The sequence below is a fragment of the Natator depressus genome, chromosome 6 (genome assembly GCF_965152275.1).
Source record: "Natator depressus isolate rNatDep1 chromosome 6, rNatDep2.hap1, whole genome shotgun sequence".
NCBI classification, from domain to species: domain Eukaryota; kingdom Metazoa; phylum Chordata; order Testudines; family Cheloniidae; genus Natator; species Natator depressus.
The window spans coordinates 39,862,191-39,882,926 of record NC_134239.1 but is presented as its reverse complement, the minus strand read 5'-3'; the positions used below and the strand labels follow the sequence as shown (position 1 = coordinate 39,882,926).

Below are 20,736 nucleotides of genomic sequence, written 5' to 3'. Positions count from 1 at the left end.
CTGGCATATGATGATGTTTTTCACCATATGTGTGAGATTGCTAAAGAAAGTAGGATAATATGAAGTGAAGCTTTAGCAGACATTTTCATATGTGTAACTAGTTAAAGAGATGAGTGGAAAATGGACAACATATTAGCTAGTGATGGGTCAGAACCAAAACCCTGGATCTGAAGTTTGGAAAGGCTCAATCTGAACCTGGATCTGAATTTTGCAAATGGACAATAGGACAGATGCTCGGTTCATGTAAATTGGCATAGCTACACTGACAATTTATACCACCTAAGGATCTGCTCCCATATCTTTATTAAAGGCTGAACAGAACCCCAAACAACGCTTAAATAATATTAAATGTCAGAGTCCAGAGCACATGCAACAACAACACAATGAGTATCCAGTGCTCCAATCCAATGGATTGGGGTGCTTGAAAAACTATGTAAAATTAGATATTTCTCGTATTCCTTCACAGTGAATGAGTGGGGTCACTTAAATTCATTTTACAAGTGAAGAACATGAGAATTTTTGATGTTGAAATTTTCTGCTGAAGGGAATAGAGTAAATATAGATCTGTTATTTTAGTGGTGAGAATGAAGGCTAGAGTTAATGTCAGTTTCACTGGAGTTATAAAATCTTTGCTTTTTAGACTGTTTGCTTAAAGGGAGGTTATTTGGTCTGTGCAGAGAAGCTTTGTAGGAAAGTAAATCTCAGTTTATTCGTCTTATTTTATACTTGCCAATGCACTCTACCAGATTTGCTTTGTCAGAAACACCTAGAAAACTTAGCATGACTTAGAAAACTTAGAAGTTTCTGTCTTTTACATACAGAGAAAAAGGTATGTTAACATGTTCGCTTTGGTAATTGTCTCCTATATAATAGATTATCTAGGAGGAGGCTACTCAGAGATAGTATACATAGGAAACAGAAAAAACTAGTTTAAAAAGCCCTTCTTGGTTCCTAGGATTAGTTTGCTGTTCTCATCTAAAATCCTTCCAGCTTTTAAAGTCAGTGATGTATTAGGTACACTATGTACAGATCATTATGTTTGTTGAGGAGCACAGGAGTCAGGTTATCCAGTTCAGATGAACTCAATGGTACTTGTCCTTTTTAAAGTCTTCAATTCTCTGACACAATGCCACACAGGAAATTATCACTGTAACAGCTGTAGGTGCTGGTGCTATGCTCCTAAAAGATAAGTCTCATCAGGAGCTGTTCTTTAAAGATGTTTTTCAAGCCTCTTTGATTCCTGACTCTCACGCTTGTGTAAACACACACACAGAGTTTAACTCTCCCCATTAATAGAAAAAAAATCCATTAATTGCTTTGGGTATATGCAAAATCCTCTTGAAGCAGAGCTCTGTGTAAGCTCAAAGCTTGTCTCTATCAGCAACAGATGTTGGTCCAATCGAAGGTATTCACTCACCCACCCTGTCTCTCCAAAATCCTTTTGTAATAAATCTCTGCATTCCTAAACCAATTCTGATCAGTAAGTTTTTACTGATTCAGGAATTCACTGGAAAACGGTTCCCACTGTCAGGTGGGTTGAACATATAGTACAGTACTGCTGTGATGCCTTTCTGGGCAAATGGAAAGTATCACATTCGTAGATGTGCAGGTGAATGAGTCCCTGATGGTGTGGCTGATGTGGTTAGGTCCTATGATGGTGTCCCTTGCCTATTGACTTGTGAAAATGAAAAATAATACATGACCATCTGAGATACTTGCAATTTCCTTCCAGGTCAGTTCACAACCTGGAAAGGTCATGTTGTATCAGATTTTCATGAAGTGGCTGTTATCTGATCAGAGCAGACACTTTTTTGTTATAATTGAACTTTGAAAGAAACTTTGAAATTTCAGCTTAATAAACATGAGTTTCTTTTTTAAAAGGGGAACACTTAGAAGCTCTGTGGTGGCAGTGATCCTGCAAGGACAGCTGCCCTTTATTTGTTTCTCTGGATCCTACCCCCTTCCCACTGGCAGCATGGTTCCTTCAAACCTTCTCCTGTCCTAACTTCCTGTATGCTTCCTTCCTGTCTTCCCCCTATGAGTCCTCTTTAAAAGCTCCTACTTAGGCTATGTCTACACCAGCAGTTTTGTCGGTAAAACTTTTGTTGTTCAGGGGTGTGAAAAAAACACCCCTCTGACCGACAAAAGTTTCACTGGCAGAAGTGCCGGTGTGCACAGCGCTATGTCAGTGGGAGACACTCTCCTGCCAACATAGCTACCGCCGCTCGTTGGGGGTGGTTTAATTATGCCAGCAGGAGAGCTCTCTTCCGCTGGCATATTGCGGCTACACAGGAGACCTTACAGCAGCCCAGCTGTGTCACAGTGAGGTCTGTAGTGTAGACATGCTATGTGCTTCTTGGGGAATTTCCACTCTCTAAATCCACCAGCTCGCTGTTGAGGGAAGCTGAAAAGAACACTTTTTCCTTAGGATGCAGTTACACTTTTGTTCTCCACAGGTAAGGCCTCTGTGGGTCTTGAACAATCAGCCGTTGTCAGTGCTGTATCACTACACTTCGAAATCGTGGTCCAGCCTGGGGGCAGAGACTATAGGGAAGGCAACAAGCCCCCACCTTCAAAATGAAGTTTGCAGCTTCCTAGAGATACAGAGAGTTCATAATTGCACAATTTATGAACTCTGTGTGAGGGCAGATACCCAAATTGTCAGAATGCCCCAGATTTATTCTGCATTCTTGTGCCCTCTGTAGGGAGATTGCTTTCTGAGAATACCCCTTCTCAACACTTCTGACCCCACCCCAGCATAGGTGCTGGAATTAGGGGTACTGGGGGTGCGGCAGCACCCCCTGGCTTGAAGTGGTCTCCATCATATGCAGGGTTTATAGTTTGGTTCAGTGGCTCTCAGCACCTCCCTATACAAATTGTTCCAGCACCCTTGCACCCATGTCCATGGTTGCTGCAGTAGCAGCTTCAGCGCATTAAGCAATCCGTACAGTGACAAAGAAGATGGTCATGTAAATGATGTTTCATTGGGAGTGTCAGGAAAAAGTGGCACTGACTTGATAGGGTGGTGTTCGGAGGGAGAAAAGGAGTCTGTTTGTGTTTGTGAATTATGGCTGTCAAAAGCAAGGCTGAAGTGGGTTCCTTATTCCCGGTTCCTTATTCAAAGGCCAGAATTATTTAAAAATGCATTAATGTAAGATTGAACTTTATCAGATTAATGTTACTGAATGTGTTAACAAATTACTAATTACTTAGTTCTTTAATTAAATAATCAAATAAGGAGCTGGGTTTTGACTGCTGTACATGACAAAATAAGTTACCCCCAGTGACACATACCTGTGACTGTCCTACTGTTCTGAAGGAGCTGAAATAGCCCAAAGCTTTGTTCTTGCCCAATATGCTGCAACATCTCGCCCCCACCCCACTTCCATATTGTACATGGAGGCCGAATGAAGAGTTGGGCTGTGATTGGCTGTTTGTGGCAAAATATATATTGGGTCATCCCAAGTGACATATGCCTGTGACTGATAATTTATGAAGAGATAAGGATATGCCATTTATTTCTGGTCTTACAAATATATTAGCCAACTCTTATTTTGTGTTTTTTTAAGTAAACATACAATATGCATGTAAAAATCATCAAAAAATCAGTATTCATCCCCATTTGATTATTTAATAGATAAATTAGTAATTTAATTTTTTATCATATTCAGTCATTAATGTGATGACATTTCTAAAACTAACCTTGCATTGATGTATTTTTAAATGTCATGTGGTACTCAGTCTAACTATATTATATCTATTCTATAGTGGTTCTTTTATCATGCTCACACCACAGTATCTGAGCGCTTTCCAGTAGTGCATTAAACACCGTGACTATACATGTCATATGTCGTTTGTTCTCTCATCCTCTCCCCAGGGATAGAAGCATATGCAGTCTAGTGTCTTGTTTTTGCAGGGTTTAACATTTATATTTAAATAATAAAAACCACAAGTTGCTATGTCAGGGGTAGGCAAACTATGGCCTGTGGGCCGGATCCAGCCCGCCAGCTGTTTTAAGCTGGCCCTCAAGCTCACTCTGGGGAGTGGGGTCAGGGGCTTCCAGCGCTCCAGCCAGGGAGCAGGGTCGGGGGCCTCTCCACACAGTTCCCGGAAGCAGTAGCATGGCCCCCTCCGGCTCCTAGGTGCTCCAGTGGCCCCGTCCAGCGCTCCAATGGGAGCTGCAGGGGGGGTGCCTGAGGATGGGGCAGCATGCAGAGCCGCTTGGCTGCGCCTCCATGTAGGAGCCGGAGAAGAGATATGCCACTGCTTCCGGGAGCCGCTTGAGGTAAGCGCCGCCCGGAGCCTGCACCCCTGAGCCAACCCCCTGCCCCAGCCCTCATCCTCCTCCCTCCCTCTGAACCCCTCAATCCCAGCCCGGAGCACCCTCCTGTACCCCAGCCCCACCCCAAAGCCCGCACGCCCAGCTGGAGCCTGCACCCCTTCCCACATCCCAATCCCCTCCCCAGCCCTGATCCGCCCTCTGAACCCCTCGGTCCCAGCCCAGAGCACCGTCCTACACCCCAAATTCCTCATCCCCAGCCCCACCCCAGAGTCTGCACCCCCAGCCAGAGCCCTCAGCCCAGCCACACCCCACTCCCCAGCCTGGAATTCCTGGAATTCATCAGCAACGAATTAGGAAAGCCCAGTTCAGGCAGAAGCTCTTCACAGAAAGTAGTGGTCCAGCAGAAAGAGAAATGGTGAGAAGTATTTCCTGATGAAAGACCTACTGTATGCCTGCAGTTACTTCCATAGAGATACCAACACAGAGATATGCCATGTTGAAATTCCCACACCCTGAATTCCTAATTTCATTCCCCACCACAGAGCCCGCACCCCCAACCAGAGCCCTCACCCCCTCCAGGACCCCAACCCCAATTTTGTGAGCATTCATGGCCCGCCATACAATTTCTATTCCTATATGTGGCCCGGGGCCAAAAAGTTTGCCCAGCCCTGTGCTATGTGTTAGAAGGCAAGGTCAAAGAAAAGAGCCTTGGAGCAGAAGGTGGTGAGGTTTGTGATGGAGGAATTCATTCTACAGTCAGGGACTGGCCCCAAAGAAAGTTCTTTCTGCTGCACAGACAAGCTTTACCCTTATTGTAGATAATGCCATTGTGCCTGGGGAGCAGAGTTGTTAACTACACCCAGTCTTCATTCTGGAGCTTAGAAAATCTTTTAGATATCCTGGGCCCAGGCCACTGAGCTCCTTCCAGGTAGGGACCAAAACCTTGAACTCAATTCAAAATTCTATGGGAAGCCAGGGTAGGGAGTGGAAGACAGGAGCGACGTGTCAGTGGAAGCCTGCATGGCTGAGGAGATGTCCTGCGATATTCTATACTAGTTGGAGTTTCCTAATTGCTGAAGGCTTCATGCCTAGGTGTATCGCATTGTTATGGTCCAGACAAGAGGTGACGAAGCACGTATAAATAAGACCATGTCATTTTCCACTAGGATGGGATGGAGTCTTCTAGCCAACCAAAGATGGCAGAAAGCATTATTTGCACTTGCTGCTATGTGAGAGCTTAGTGCCAGTGAGGACTCTGTAGAGCACTCCTAGGCTACGACTCTAATTGGCCAATTGCAGATATGTACCATCAACACAGGAGACTGCACGGTGGATGCGAATGCTTTATCTTTATCAACCAAACTTGCAGTGTCAAAGAAAGAAATCAAGTTTGCTTGATAAGACCTGTTTTCCATAAAACCATTTTGACAGGAATTCATTATATTCCTGTCTTTAACTCATTAGTAACTGAATCCCATATCAGCTCTTCTATTATTTTGCCTGGGATTGATGTCAGGCTAACTGGACTTTGGATAGCTAGCTCATACCACTTCCACATTTTGAATATTGGCACAAGATCAGTACTCTTCCAATCTTCTGGAATTTCCTGAGATTCAAAAATTTATTAAAAATTAACAGTGGTGGGCCCCAGCTCTCCTTTGTCAGTGACTGGTGTGTGGGCAGTTGTGCCTAGTGGTTGGGGTAGGCATCAATCGGCCAGAGTCAGAGTCCAGGATCAGAAGCGGAGTCAGAGGCCAGATGCCAGAGCCAAGAGTCAGAGGAGAAGTCAGGAATTGGAGCTGAGGGTCAAAACCAGGTTTCCAGGAGTGAGGCAAGGCTGGGTCCAATGCAGGCGCAAGGCTGGGATCAAGCAGGTGCAGAAGCTATTGCAGCCATGGGCAAATGCTTTAAGCAGCCGCTGAACTGCTACTTAAAGCATTTGCCCATTGTTGACTATGCCAACCAATAAGGTGGTACAGTCAATTAGGTTGACTACTACAGGTCAGCTGTGCTCGTTAGGTTGCCTGGAGACTACCTCTGCTGCAGGCCCTGATGTCTGACATCCTTAGCCAACTCTGAGTACACGTGGGAGCATGTTATTAGGGCTAGCTGATGGGCTGGAAAGTAGTTTGGCAGCCTCATGTGATACAAATAGAGAACAGAAATATTTATTGAACAATTTCTACATCATCATTAACAAATTTACCCTCTCCATCTAGTAAAATGCCTATAGCCTTGTGCCATTGCTAGGATTTCTTTCTTTAAAAATTCGTTATTGTCCTTAGCCCTGCCAGCCATGCTTTGTCTTTAGCTACCCGTAGCGATTTCCTACACTTCATAACTTATGTGATTTGTGCCACCAGGTTTCAGTAGGTCAGTTATGTAAGTATTTTTTCTTCATCGATGAAAATTTCTAATTCTTCTTACTTGCTATCCAGACTTCTCGCATTGGTATATAAGCAGCTGAAAAATTTATTCTTTGCTCATTCTTTGCCACATCAGTTCAATTTGTTCATGGCATCTTGAATTTGAGATTTATACCACATTTGCCTCCTTATCACGCTCCTCTTGAGTTGGTAGTTTAATGTCCTCGTAGCTGCTTCAGCTGGTCTCCAGCCAAAAAGGTTAGCCCCTACTATGAGATGTAGGCCATTCCATTTGTACAGCTTCTTCGTCCATTGAAATGTGGCCCAATGTTCAACAAAGCAAAACCTTCCACCTCACACATGTCATGCAGCCAACAATATCTTCTCTCTTGCCTGCTCATTGGAGCAGTAGGGTCTCTGAGAAGATTGCACTTCCCTTTTCTTCCTTTCCCATCCAAGATGCTTTAATCTTCTATAATCTGCATAGTTCCATGTGATGCCATATCATCATCATCATCATCGGTGGAGACTTGCCAAACAACTTCATAATTCTGTCTAGTATCACAGTTAAAATCATATCCTCATTCCAGGGAGACAGCACATCATCCTATTGTCTTTGTGTCCCTTGCTGAACTCTGTTGGCTCTTCTTAATATGGAGCCACTAGTGCTGATTGTTTGCATTCTTAGAAGGTTTGAAGAACCTCTTAGTTGCTGCTTATTTCATACTGCAAGGATCCCCCTCAGGTATGTCCTATATAGCTTTCTGTTTCATTCCTACAGAGACAAGCTGTTCTGGAGTTGACTTACTCAGTATCTGAAAATGTTTTCATACTTGAAGTTGAGTTGAATGCATCTTGCCTCTCTTTCCCCTCTTGGTTACAAATTGTCTGTCCACTTTTTTGGTTTCTACTCTCTCCAGTTTCCTTATTGATGATCTGTCCCCTTGTGGCATCTGTGAGAATGATTTCCAAATCTGGTAGTCCAAGAAGTCTTTCAGTTCTCAGATGCTGCACAATGTTACAACCTGTGCTTCCAGTCCATGTATCTTCTCCACCACCAGCTTTCATTTCATACTCTAGAAATCTATTTGGTCTTCCTGCAGAAAGGAAAACATAGTACATCCAAGGCAGGTCACAGCAATTGTTCTTTTACCATCCATATCTGCTACCTGGTGTAGTGTTGAGCCGTACCTAAAACAGGAATCTCACTACCTCTCCAAAGTCTCACTGAAACTGATCCAGTTTGCTGCTGTTCTTGTTCACCTGACAATTGACTAATATCACTGCTCAGCCTCTTCCCTAGCACACAGGGAGGGAATTACCACTCAGACTTCAAACACTGGTTTGATTCAAAGCCGTAAGGGTCCAACTGACAAGGCCCTCACTGAGAGACAAACAGACCTTTCTCAGCTGGCCAGTTCAGGAGTCCAAAGCTCAGCCACACAACACTCATGCAGAACAACCAACCAACAGATGGTACAAATACAACACCTGCCGCCAAGTCCTTCTATCTGCAAGCATAGACCCATACCTTCACACTCCAAAACACCCGTTTGCCACTCCTGTTGCTCTGCTAAAGGGTGTCGGGGGCAGGGATGGGGTCTATGGGGAGGGGAGGGGAGAAGGGCTGGTGACATGGGCCACAATTTTTCTCAAAGAATAAGTTTCAAGTCAGGAAGTTCCACGCCTCCGGTACATCACAGCTTCATGGTTGTTGGGACAGGTCACTTGGGGTGATCTGAGACTTACTTTATCACATGTAGCTTGCCAAACTCCAGCTCCTTATTCAAACTCCGTATTCAAAATGGAAGATGGGAGAGAGGGGTGGCATTTGGCAGCACAACATGCAGGAACAAAAGCTTTCATTAGAGGAGAGACTTATTTCAGATCATTCAGAGCAAGCTGACAGTCGCAGGGCTGTATCACTTCGGGTGACCCAAGATGCACTTTGGTACAAACAGCCAATCAGAACCCAACTTCTTAGTCAAGCCCTGTATACTATATGGAAGTGGAGATGTGACAGCAACCAGTCCAACCCCGGCTCCTTATCTGATGATTTCTTTAATAAAGAATTAAATAATTAGTAATATTGAATATGATAAAAAATTTAATATGATGAATTTTCTAAACATCTAATCTTACACTGATTTATTTTTAAATAATTTTGCCCTTTGAATAAGGAACAGGGAGCCACGATTAAAGTGCTGGTACCACGATTAAGGAACTGGGAATAAGGAACCAATTTCAGCTTCATCTGACAAAACCTGTGAACCCAGATGCAGACTAAATCGGGGGAAAGTGCTTGCAATGAATCTGTTTAGCCATGTTCATGAAATAATTGGCATTAAAAACCATCTGCTTTATTTGAACTGCTTAATGGATACCAAACAAATGATGTCTTCTTTTACCTTTTGCATTATTTTCCTGTGTCTTTTTGGGTTCGTGCAGGAGAAATAATCAGTTCTGATTTCACTGAAATCCTCCTCAGGACTGAGCCTACATAAAAGTAATTTTTTAATATTGTAAGTGCATTTCTGCTTTCATTGTGTTTCTGTTGTGTGGCTTATTTCCTATCTCTTTTGTGTACAAAATCAAAGACTTGAAAAGCCAATGATGCAAACTGTGCAAATGAAATAACCTTGAAATTAGGTTTATACAGATGAAACTTAGTCTTCCTTGTTGCTATGGTTACTTACAGCAGGTCGCCTAGTCAGAATGGTTCTGTCATCAGCAACGAATCAGGAAAGCCCAGTTCAGGCAGAAGCTCTTCACAGAAAGTAGTGGTCCAGCAGAAAATGACAAAAGATGAAGGAAGAAAGAGAAATGGTGAGAAGTATTTCCTGATGAAAGACCTACTGTATGCCTGCAGTTACTTCCATAGAGATAGCAACACAGAGATATGCCATGTTGAAATTCTCCTCCACCTTTGTCCTACATTTACTAGTCCTTCATGCATCTATTCTTGTTTATAGCTTCTCTTTTTCTTCTGAGCCATAATATGCTGTGCCTTCCCTAAATCTGACATGGAACCGGTTGATGTTTGCACAGTTTTCCGGGCCTTCTTAAGCCTTTACTGATTTTAGCAGCAAACCAATTAAATGAAATGTAGTCCTTTTTGGTGGGATAGACTGGGTTTGGTGTGTCTCTGTGTATGCCCTAGGACACTCATTTCAATTGCTGCTACCTCTCAGCTGGCCCAGATCTGATAAAGTACATTCATCAGGTAACTGTTTTTTGTGAAAAGGTATGAGGGTTCGATGCTCTCTATTACCCTCCTCCTTTTTGCCATCTCTTTGCTAATGGCCTCAGTGACAGCTCTTCCTGGTACTAAGAGTCTGATACTGCACTAGACTTTGTTTACCAGTCCTTTGTGATGATGCCGATCTTGTGATTTAAAGTGTATAAGGTGTATCTAATAAGTGTTGGATTTTAATTCCCTTCTCTTTTTGCTTTTGTTTTTGCTTGTTTCCTTCTTCCTCTTCAGTTTTAGCCCTGTGTTCACAGCCTTGTGAAGCCAGACTCTGAGTGAGACATAACGATTGCTTCTAGAGGGGGAGAATTAATATACACATGACCTGCTAAGGTTCTGTCACAGGCACAAGAGGATAATTCCTGCTTTGTTCAAGATATTTCAGGGAGGGAATGGGAAGCTGAAGCAAACAGAAAATCTTAATACAAATCTTTAACCCCTTCCTACTTCAGTACATCAGTAGTGTAATTTCTTTGGTGCTTATGATACAAATGGCATACAATCATAACATCTCCCTGTGGTGATCCTTATATGTGATACAAAATGCGGTGTGGCTTAAATACCACCTGTTTAACAAAAACATAATACCATATACACAGATACACAGAATAACAGGAAAACTCAATGGTCTGTTTGGCAAAACTGCACTACATTTTCTTATTCCTTCTGCAGTTTCTGTATATTTAGTAGCAGTGCATTCTATAGGGAATATAGTATTGATACAATTGAAATGTTCTCTTTTAAAATGACTTTATTATGCATGTTAGAAATTAATGTATAGAACACATTCCTTTTCTTTGTGTTGCATGCTCATACTGTTTGTATTATTTTCTGCTGACAAAGCTGTGATTTTACTAATAAGATCCCCAATCCAGCAATGACACCTTGTCAACTGCTCTTGGGGAAGTCTCTCTAGGGGTCCTAGCTTTCTCCTAACTGGTCCCCCTTCAGTTCATCAAGATGAGACCACGCTATAACCTCTTAACTTAAACTGAGTCTATCAGGCCTTAAACTCCAGGGCTTCCAGTCTCCTTTTGTCTCTCTGTCAGTTTCTCAGAGACAGCCTGGAATGGGTCTGTTGCCCCACTGCTATCCAAGGCCTTTCTGCCTCCCCTTCCCTCTCTGTTATCCCTCTTTTATAACTGGACTTGTTTTCTTTATTGGTCACAGCTGTGGGTGCGTGTCTTCATGATTGGCAGTTCTGGCAGGTGCGTGGGGGTGTGGTCAGCCTGCAAGCAGAGAAGACTCTCCTCTCCCTTCTGCCCATGCTCAGTCTGGGATTTGTAAACCCAGTTACACACCCATTCTAATGGACTCCTGCACCTGTATGTTGCTCCATTAAAGGCAATGAGGTCCTCTACTTGCATACTCCTGGGGAAATTCTGAGCCAAAAAATTTAAAATTCTGCATATTTTATTTGTCAAAAGAACACAATATAATCATGCCAGTTTCAATAATTTGGGTAATTTATTTCAAAATACCTGTCAACAAGTATGTCTGTAACAATACGGACAAAACAAAAAGATTCAGGAAACGACTTTTTTTGACAAATAGATTCCCTTCTGGGCGTATTAATACAGAACATTGAGTAATTCATTTAAACTACAATACAGAAATGTATTTCCTGCACCCCTCAGAAGCAGTTAAAAGGCTTGGGGGAGTCAGGGATAATGGAGGAGCCTGAGGTAGAGGGAAGGAACCTGGAAGTGAACCTGGATGGTTGTTGGGTGGGAGAAGTGTGGAACAGGTTTTTTTGGTGGCAGGGGAAAGATTGTTTGAGAGTTGGGGAGCCTCTCCCATGCAGACCCTGGAGGACCCTTAGCCTCTCCCATTCAGTGAGGCACATCTGCCCTTGTCCCCATGTGTCCCTGCAGACTCCTACCCCTTGTCCCCATGTATCTCTGCACTCTCCTTCCCCCGTTCCCTTGTGGCCCTGCAGCCCCCCTCCCATTGAGACCCTGGCTCAATGCTGTTACCTCATTATCTCCTGTGCCCGTGCCACAGTCTGTCCCCCCACGAGTCTTTCTGAACTCCAGTCTGTGACACCCTCCCCCCCCCACAGCCCCGTGTGCTCCACTCTGTCCGTGCCATGGCTCCTCATCTTCCCCCGCTGTGAGGAACGCAGTCTCTTCCCCTCTCTCTCTCTGCCGGCTGGCTTCCCTCTCTTCTGGTGCCAAGGCAGCCTCTGGTGGGCAAATGGTGTAATTGCAGAACCTCTCCAGCAGAATCTATATTCTGAGGAGAAATAAAAAAAATCTACAGGGGACATGAATTCTGCATGTGCAGTGTTGCACGGATTTCCCCCAGGAGTAATGTGCAGGAGCAGAACCAAAATCTTTTACAGCCCATATAAAACAAGCTGTGTTAGACAACAATCTATCAATTTTTCTTAATGTCCTAATCATTTTCCTAATGTTTCAAATATTGCTTGTTTTATAGTACAAAAATGTTAGTGGTTTCCAGAGGTAAATATTGTATTTCCAGGCTATGATTTTTTTCTACATGAGAGACCATTCAGTCAAACACAACTTCATTTATTGTTCATTTATCTGGTCAAAAATATTGTAGTGGGGGTATTATATTTTGGTTTTCTTTAGAATGTTAGGTTTTAAATCATCAAAGAAAATTGGTAAGAACTTTCAGTTCTTTCTTAAACATTTGACTAATACTTAACATAATCTCTACTGATCAGAATTCTAGTGCATCTGCAGAATAGGCGTAATAGCTGTCTAAAAGAAACCTACCATACTGTATAAGACAATACATGCCTTTTATTTAAAATCTCCATTTAGGTGAATTTTAGTTTAACCATTATTAGCAAACAATGACTTTGTGCTTTTCAAACTGTACTGGAAAACTAATAGCTGCTGTATTCTCTTGTGTATTTGACACTCCTTTCTCCTGTCCTTCCAACACCAAGCTCAGCTAGCTAAGTTGATGCAAGGGAACTGTCTAGGGCTGAATCTTTTTCCATTAGGGTGCAGAGTAGCAATGGATTTATAGCCACTATTTATGTTAGTATATATTATACTAATATATACTATTTATACTAGTGAAAATTATAGTATAAACTAGTATATACTAATTTATAGCCACTATTACTGCCATGCTAAAGTTGCAATAGCCATTGCTGCTTGTATGCCCCTGCACCCTCCGCTGAGAGGCCATTGGCTAGTGGATCTATGTAGCAGAGGATCTACTGCCTGTAACTGCCCTAACAACTTTCTTGGCACAGGGAAACCACATTGCATGCAGGCCCTTGCATGCTGGTATTGAACTACTTCCACTGTGTCTTGGGCAGTCTGTATTTGGGGAGCAGGGGCATGATTTCCCCCTATGTAAAATAATTCTGTTGGTCAGAAATGATAAATTATTAATGAAGGGCCAGATTGTATCCCCCGCTCTGCCAGTGCTCAGATCACACCCTTCCGGAATGGAAGAGGGCTTCAGCAATCTTCAGAGGATGATCTCCCCCACTTCCCTGGACATTGCAGAGAGTACTCCAGGGGTCTCCAGGATGCACACATTGCAGGAGGAGGAGGTGGGGAGTGGGCAGACAGAGGTACACACATCATTCTCCCACCAGCTCTGTAGGGGACATACCCTTTTAATAGGGCTCCCTGATGCCACCCCAACAGCACAGTTCCAAAGAGGAAAGATGTTGGGGGTCATAGGTCAGGCATGGGAGGTACAGGGCCTCCCACTCATCACTTGCAGTCCTGCAGAGTTTGTGGGCCCGCCCTACAGTGCTTTTTTTTTTTTAGGGGGGAAATCTTCCCCTTCTGATAGAACAGTTGAAGACAGAAAGATTTTCTTCATGGATATCTAAGATTCCTTCCAACTTAGCCCCTCAGGAGGGGAAGATCATGCTTTAAAATGCCAGGTTTGGGTTATTGATATTACAGGCATATTATTTTTTCAATTAAAAAAAGCAAAGCAATAAGCCATCATATTCTTCATGTAATGTTTGTCGTATTTCCCTTTGCTATGATTTCAGACATTGCTGTCATCTGTAGTGGTGTTTTTATTGCAGGACTTTATCTTTATCCAAGATAATTAGCATAGGGATAATGTGTCAGCTATTTGTCCTTCCAGGTTAACAAAGAGCCTGTTTTTCTTTTAGATGTTTGCCTTCGACTGCTCAAGCTATTCAGCACAATTGTAGCCTGACATTCCAAATGTCCATGTTAGGAAAAGGAGCAGCATATTTTCTCCCCTGAAAATCAGCATCTTAAAATTGGAATGAATCCCTTGCTAGTCACATGGTTGATTTGGGAACTCCACGTTTGATTGGCTCATTAGTTTCCATAGTAACAAACCAATTTTAGATTCTGTTCCTCACTGAAACTCAGTTGTACATGAAAATGACAGCACTGGTTGTTTATTTAATAGATAAACTCTATTTGTCTTCTTTCAAAACCTACCCGTAATTCATGCCTACAGTATTTCAGCACTCCAAGTGAATAAACAGCAAATACGAAATCAGGATATATAAAAAGTCTTGATTGAAGGAACTGATATTACGGAGGCTTCAGCAAAGACTCTATAGCTGAGGTTGTGTTGCAGTTTCTATAGAAAACTGGGCTAAAATCCCTCTATGTTGGACTTTAATGATCAAACTCAACTGTTTGTAGGAAAACTGAATTTTTTCAGTCACTCTTTGCTGAAAAATTATTTTTAAAATGACCCTTTTTGAAATTTTGAACTTTATTCTATTTACTTTGAGTTCTTCTCACTTAAAAAAAAGTTGCACAGGCTTCAGACTTCACCCAGCAAATCATCTTTACAATCTCTTGGACGTAGTCTAGCTATTGAGACTGAAAATAACGTTTAATAGCCTTTGCTCTAATTTGTCACAGCTGAATTAGTAAATATGACACTCCATACAGATCAGGAGACTTAAGAAAAAGTGCCTACATATTTTCATAGGAGGAATAAGAATTGAGAAGAGAATCCACATAGGTGAGCAAGCAAGGTTGGGAGGGGCAGGAGTGCAGGAGAAGACATGGGAATGGAAGTACTCCCCTGTCTTCTCTACCAGAGAGACCGGCTATGGCTTGGGACGGTGGGGAGCGAATCCCTACACTCACATCCAGATCAGCTGAGCTGTTCGCTGGCTCATCATACACCAGCCAATTAAGGTGACATGGAGAACCTTAATTCTGGCATTTTCCTAACGTATGAGTGCTTGATTTTTGCAGTCGTAGTGCTCATATAATATAGGTTTCCTTGTGTGTTTCCTTCCTAGTTTTTTACAAAAGCAAATTGAAAAAATATAAATTCCATCATGTGGAATAATATTTACACCAACATAGAACACCAACAGGTTGGAACCTTTAGATCACCTGCCACTTGAGCTAATGGAGAAAAATAGAAGTAGTAGGTTATCATTCTATCAATGCTAATCATGTGGACCAGCATTAGAGCAGAATGAGACACTAGGCACAGACCCTTCTGCCCCTGTTTCCACCCCCTCATCCTTCAGAACTGATCCTTTGTGCCTTGTCCCAGTCCTCTCTTCTCCTCCTCCCAACTTCTCATCCCAGTTACAGTCTCCTTCCCTAGCCAGTCCCAATTTTCCCCTGCTGTTTACCAGCCTTCCTTCTCTTCCTCTCATGCCAGTCTTCTTTCTTCCCCCGCACAGGCTATTTGCCCAGCCACGACTGTGCCCCATCCCCAGGCTTCTCATCTGATCTCTGTCCCTTGTCTGTTTCCCCCTTTTCCCAGTGGCTCCTTGTCCCAAATTCCATGCTCTGCCAGTTCAGTTTTCTACTCCCTCCCCGCAAATTCCTCATCCAGTCTGTCTCCGTGACTCCCAGTTAGTCTCCTGCTGCACGCCTCCAGGCTCCTGACCCCAACCTACTCCCTCTGCTGTCTCCCCCATCCATTTCAGCTCTAGTTACCTCCGTGTTTGAGTTATACTTCCTGGGTTCCAGCAGGGGGAGCATTGAGAGCTCTGGACACAGCCTGTCTGCTCTCTGACCAGCGCCTAAGTGGGGACATCCTTCGTAGAACTTTGCCCACTTTTCTGAGAGTTGTATTGCTAGTGAAAGTCCACAAGTGGCAATATGCTGAGGCCATCTTGAACTAGCTAAAAAAAAATGCTAAAAAAACCCTGTAGCTTTGAGTTGACCTGAAGACAACAATGATTTTATTTTTCTTGGTGAAATGAAAATCTCATGTTGTTTCATTTTGTGGTGGCTTTTACCCTTTTATTCATGCTGGGTTTTTAAAAATATAACAATTTCATTTTGAAATGAAAAGTCAAAATGTTTCATTTTGAAAATATCAAAATCAAGTGTTTTGACTTTTTGGAATTTGTCTGTCTTCATTTTTATTCAGCTGAAACTATTTGCCAGATTTGACCAAGATTTGCGAACAGTTCAGTTTGACCAAAAATGCAGGAGGAATCAGCTGTTCATGGGGTGGGGCCAGACTCACAGTTCTACTACAGAGATGATGGGTTAGCTCCATCTGCTGGTGCTGCACTTTGAAACTAGAGTGAAAGGGTTTTTTAAAAAAGAGAGCTTCCGTGCTTGGAAGATGAGAAGGAAGAACCCAGTTGTAATGGGTCATGAAGCACCAGGTGCCAACTTCAGAGAAGGAAAAATTACAGATAGGTAAGTATATGTAACCTTTCTTTCTGCCCCCACAAACTTGCACTGGTCAGTATTTGTTTTAATCCAGAAAGAGGGATGGAATTATCCATAACTTTCTTTTATTCATGTTCAACTGGTTAAAAACAACAAACTAAAAGTATTGTTTTAGGTGTGGGTTGTTGCAAGTTTCCTCCCTTTCAGGCACTAATTATAATTAAAGTCCCCCTTTTGAGTGACTATTAAGATTAAAATATAATCCAAATGTTCTTTAAGTGTTCTGTAATCTCACATCCTCTCCCCTCAACCACATGTTCAGAGACAAAATGAATGCGCTGAACCATGTTGTATAGATGCAGATGAAGTAGCCCTCAAGGACTTGTAGTTTTCTATATGATCTTCCATTGGTTGGTTTACTGATAGTGACTTGGTGAGTTGTGGTTAATCAGATTCTGAGCACTCTTCTTGAATTCACAGGGAAAGACAAAAGAGAGCAAATGTGAAAGTGCTTGCTGGCAGTTCACTGCCTATCTAAATTACACCAGCTTGCTCAAATCTATAGATCTCATCCCCATTTTATCACTCACCCGGCAATGAAAAGAAGTGCAATAGAAAAAGCCACATTCATGATTCAAATGACACTTAACAGACAAATGTTAAGTTAGTGTGGAATAAACATTCAGTTTCTGGTCCCATTTGATTAGAGTTAATTAGGGCGGTCAATTTATTGCATTTAACTCACGTGATTAACTCAAAAAAATTATCGCGATAACAAAAATAATCATGATTAATCGCAGTTTTAATCGCATTGTTAAACAATAGAATACCAATTGACATTTATTAAATATTTTTGGATGTTTATCTATGTTTTCAAATATATTGATTTCAATTATAACACTGCTCACTGTGTATTATTTTTGATTACAAATATTTGCACTGTAAAAATGATAAAAGAAACAGTATTTTTCAGTTCACCCCATACAAGTACTGTAGTGCAATCTCTTTATTGTGAAAGTGCAACTTACAAATGTAGATTTTTTTTTTTGGTTATATAACTGCACTCAAAAACAAAACAATGCAAAACTTTAGAGCCTACAATCCACTCAGTCCTACTTCTCGTTCAGCTAACTGCTAAGACAAACAAGTTTGTTTACATTTACGGGAGATAATGCTGCCCACTTATTTGCAATGTCACCAGAAAGTAAGAACAAGCATTTGCATGGCACTTTTGTAGCTGGCATTGCAAGGTATTTACATGCCAGGTACGCTAAATATTCATATGCCCCTTCATGCTTCGGCCACCATTCCAGACGACATGCTTCCATGCTGATGACGCTCATTAAAAAAACAATGCGTTAATTAAATTTGTGACTGAACTCCTTGGGGGAGAATTGTATGTCCCCTCCTCTGTTCTACCGCATTCTGCCATGTATTTCATGTTATAATACTCTCGGATGATGACCCAGAACATGTTCATTTTAAGAACACTTTCGCTGCAGATTTGACAAAACATAAAGAAGGCACCAATGTGAGATTTCCAAAGGTAGCTACAGCACTCGACCCAAGGTTTAAGAATCTGAAGTGCCTTCCAAAATATGAGAGGGATGAGGTCTGGAGCATGCTTTCAGAAGTCTTAAAAGAGCAACACTCCGATGTGGAAACCGATGCAGAACCCGAACCACCAAAAAAGAAAATTAACCTTCTGCTGATGGCATTGGACCCAGATGATGAAAATGAACATGTGTCGGACCGCACTGCTTTGGATTGTTATTGAGCAGAACCTGTCATCAGCATGGACGCATGTCTTCTGGAATGGTGGTTGAAGCATGAATCTTTAGCGCATCTGGCAAGTAAATATCTCACGACACTTGTTACAACAGTGCCATAAGAACACCTGTTCTTCTTTGAGTGATTGCTCAAGTGTATTCCACAGTAGGTGTGCATGCTCCCCATGTGCACCGGTGCCGGAAGTTTTTCCCCTAGCAGTACCCATGGGGGAGCGCCCCCCATGACCCCTGGAGTGGTGCCCGCCTGGCGCGGTATAAGGGGAACTGTGCGCTCCCCCCACCCTCAGTTCCTTCTTGCCACCAGTGAAGGTGTGTCAGCTTTGCTGTAGCTCGTCCCCAGAACTGTTTGTTCGTTCAGCGTTAGTATCTGTAGTTAGTTAGCTGTTTAGTTAGTCAGTGAGCCCAGGCCGGGGCATACCCCGCGCCCTGGGGTTTAAGTCGTGCAGCTCTTGTAGGCGTTCTATGCCAGGAAGTGATCTGCAGGTAGACTGTTTGCGCTGCTTGGGAGAAACCCATATCAGCAAAAGGTGCAAGATTTGCAAGTCGTTTAAGCCTCGGACCAAAAGAGAAAGGGACATTAGGCTCCAGGCCATCCTGATGGAGTCAGTGCTGACCCCAACCCTGGCATGCCACTCCAAACCGGTACCTGGCACTGCGGCGTCAGTATGGGGTGACCCTCTGGTGCCATTGACCAGTCAGCACTGCTCCCTATCCACGGGGCATGCCAAGGGGGCCAGGAAGACTCCCTCTTTGCAGTGGCACTGAGGGAAGTCTGGGACAGAGGCTAGGCCCATGTTTGGCAGTCCTCGATCCCCACTGGGCCCCAGGCCTCCCACTCATGTTGAACAGATTAGCCCGGCCCCTTCAGAACAGGACTCTCCGGATGTCCAGAAGCCATCCACGCCTGAAGCTCTCCAGGCGGCTCAGGACGTTATGTCCATGCCGGTGCCTGGAGCAGCGCCGATGTCGGCCCCGTGCTCCAGAGGCAAGCCGCCGCTGGGATCTCCACAGTCGCCTCTGGCCCGGTACTGGTCTCGGTCGAGGGAATGTTCCCGACACCAATCACTGCCCAGTGATCGCTCGGGGCAGAGTCCAGGTGGATCGCCCTTGAGACGGACCAGACTGTCCGGCTGGGTTCCGGCCGGCCGGGACTCGCAGCACTGCTCATCCTCAAGGAGCGAATATCGGCAGGACTGCGGCGGGCATCACCATCGGTCCTCGTCTTGGAGAGGGTACCGCAGTCGATCACGGCACAGTTGTCCGATGCCATTCCCACTCAGACTCCCACTTCAAGTCTCCACCAAGACATCGCAGCCCCGGGCGTCAATCGCCGACATTTCGCTGTCGCGGGTCTGCCCATCGAGGCCGTTCGCAGAGCAGCTGTCACCGCCGGTACTGGTCCTCCACATCGAGATCGCGGTCCTGTGGCCGTCGTAGATCCCGGCACCGCTGCTCCTCCTGGTCCAGAGACAGCAGCAGATCTTATGTCAGCCTGGTCTCCATTCATAGCCATTCTTTGATGGGCCAGGCCAGCCAACCTGAACAGCCGGTGCCACAGCAGGTGCAGTGGCACCAAGCATCGTGGCCGGCCCAATGGTACCAGTGGGCACTGTGGCCTTCAGTGCAGCCCTTGGTGGGAGCTCGCTCTGTGGCCGGAGCTTCGGAGGCACCGTCGGCCTCCCTCTCCAGACTCCTGAGAAAGGCGGTGGGACATGCGTCCTCGGCACCATGCCCGGAGTCTGACCAGGTGGTGGACCCTCCGGTGCCGGCCGACACCCAGAGCACCACATTGGCTTCTTCGCACCACCTGGAGGAGACGATTGCAGCCCCACCCCACTCCGTCTCGCAGGAGGACTTCAGGGCCCACCAAGAACTCTTAGAGGGTGGCAGCAAGACTCCACCTCCAGGCAGAGGAGATGGAGGAGCCCTCAGACTCTCTGTTCAACGTGTTGTCCCCATCGGCACTGGGTAGGGTGGTCTTGCCTGTCCATGAAGGGGTGGCTAAGATTTCAAATGCTCATTGGCCCCCAGCTCTAAAAAGGTGGGACACAAGTACTTTGTACACACTAAGGGGCATGAGTACTTGTATACCCACCCGGTGCCCAACTCCCTGGTGGTCGAGTTGGTCAACCACAGGGAACGTCAGGGTCAGCCAGCCCTGACCCCAAAGAACAAAGAAAGACTCTTGGAGACTGGACTCTTTCGGAAGGTGTCATAAATGTAAAGGGAAATCCCTTAAATCCCTCCTGGCCAGAGGAAAAACCCTTTCACCTGTAAAGGGCTAAGAAGCTAGGATAACCTCGCTGGCACCTGACCAAAATGATCAATGAGGAGACAAGATACCTTCAAAGCTGGAGGGGGGAAAAAACAAAGGGTCTTCTCTGTCTGTGGGATGCTTTTGCCAGGACCAAAGCAGGAATGCAGGTCAGAACTCCTGTAAAGAGTTAGTAAGCAA

General features: G+C 44.2%; 1 protein-coding gene across 2 annotated transcripts in view; it reads left to right on the top strand.

The window, feature by feature from the left end:
• The window catches only part of KIAA1549L (KIAA1549 like), a 208,723-nt gene that overhangs the window by 138,774 nt on the left and 49,213 nt on the right, over positions 1–20,736 (top strand). For both annotated transcript variants that reach the window (XM_074955098.1, XM_074955099.1), the window contains one exon: positions 9,347–9,474. In XM_074955098.1, the coding sequence (XP_074811199.1) occupies positions 9,347–9,474 (128 nt within the window). The remainder of the gene's footprint in view (positions 1–9,346; positions 9,475–20,736) is intronic.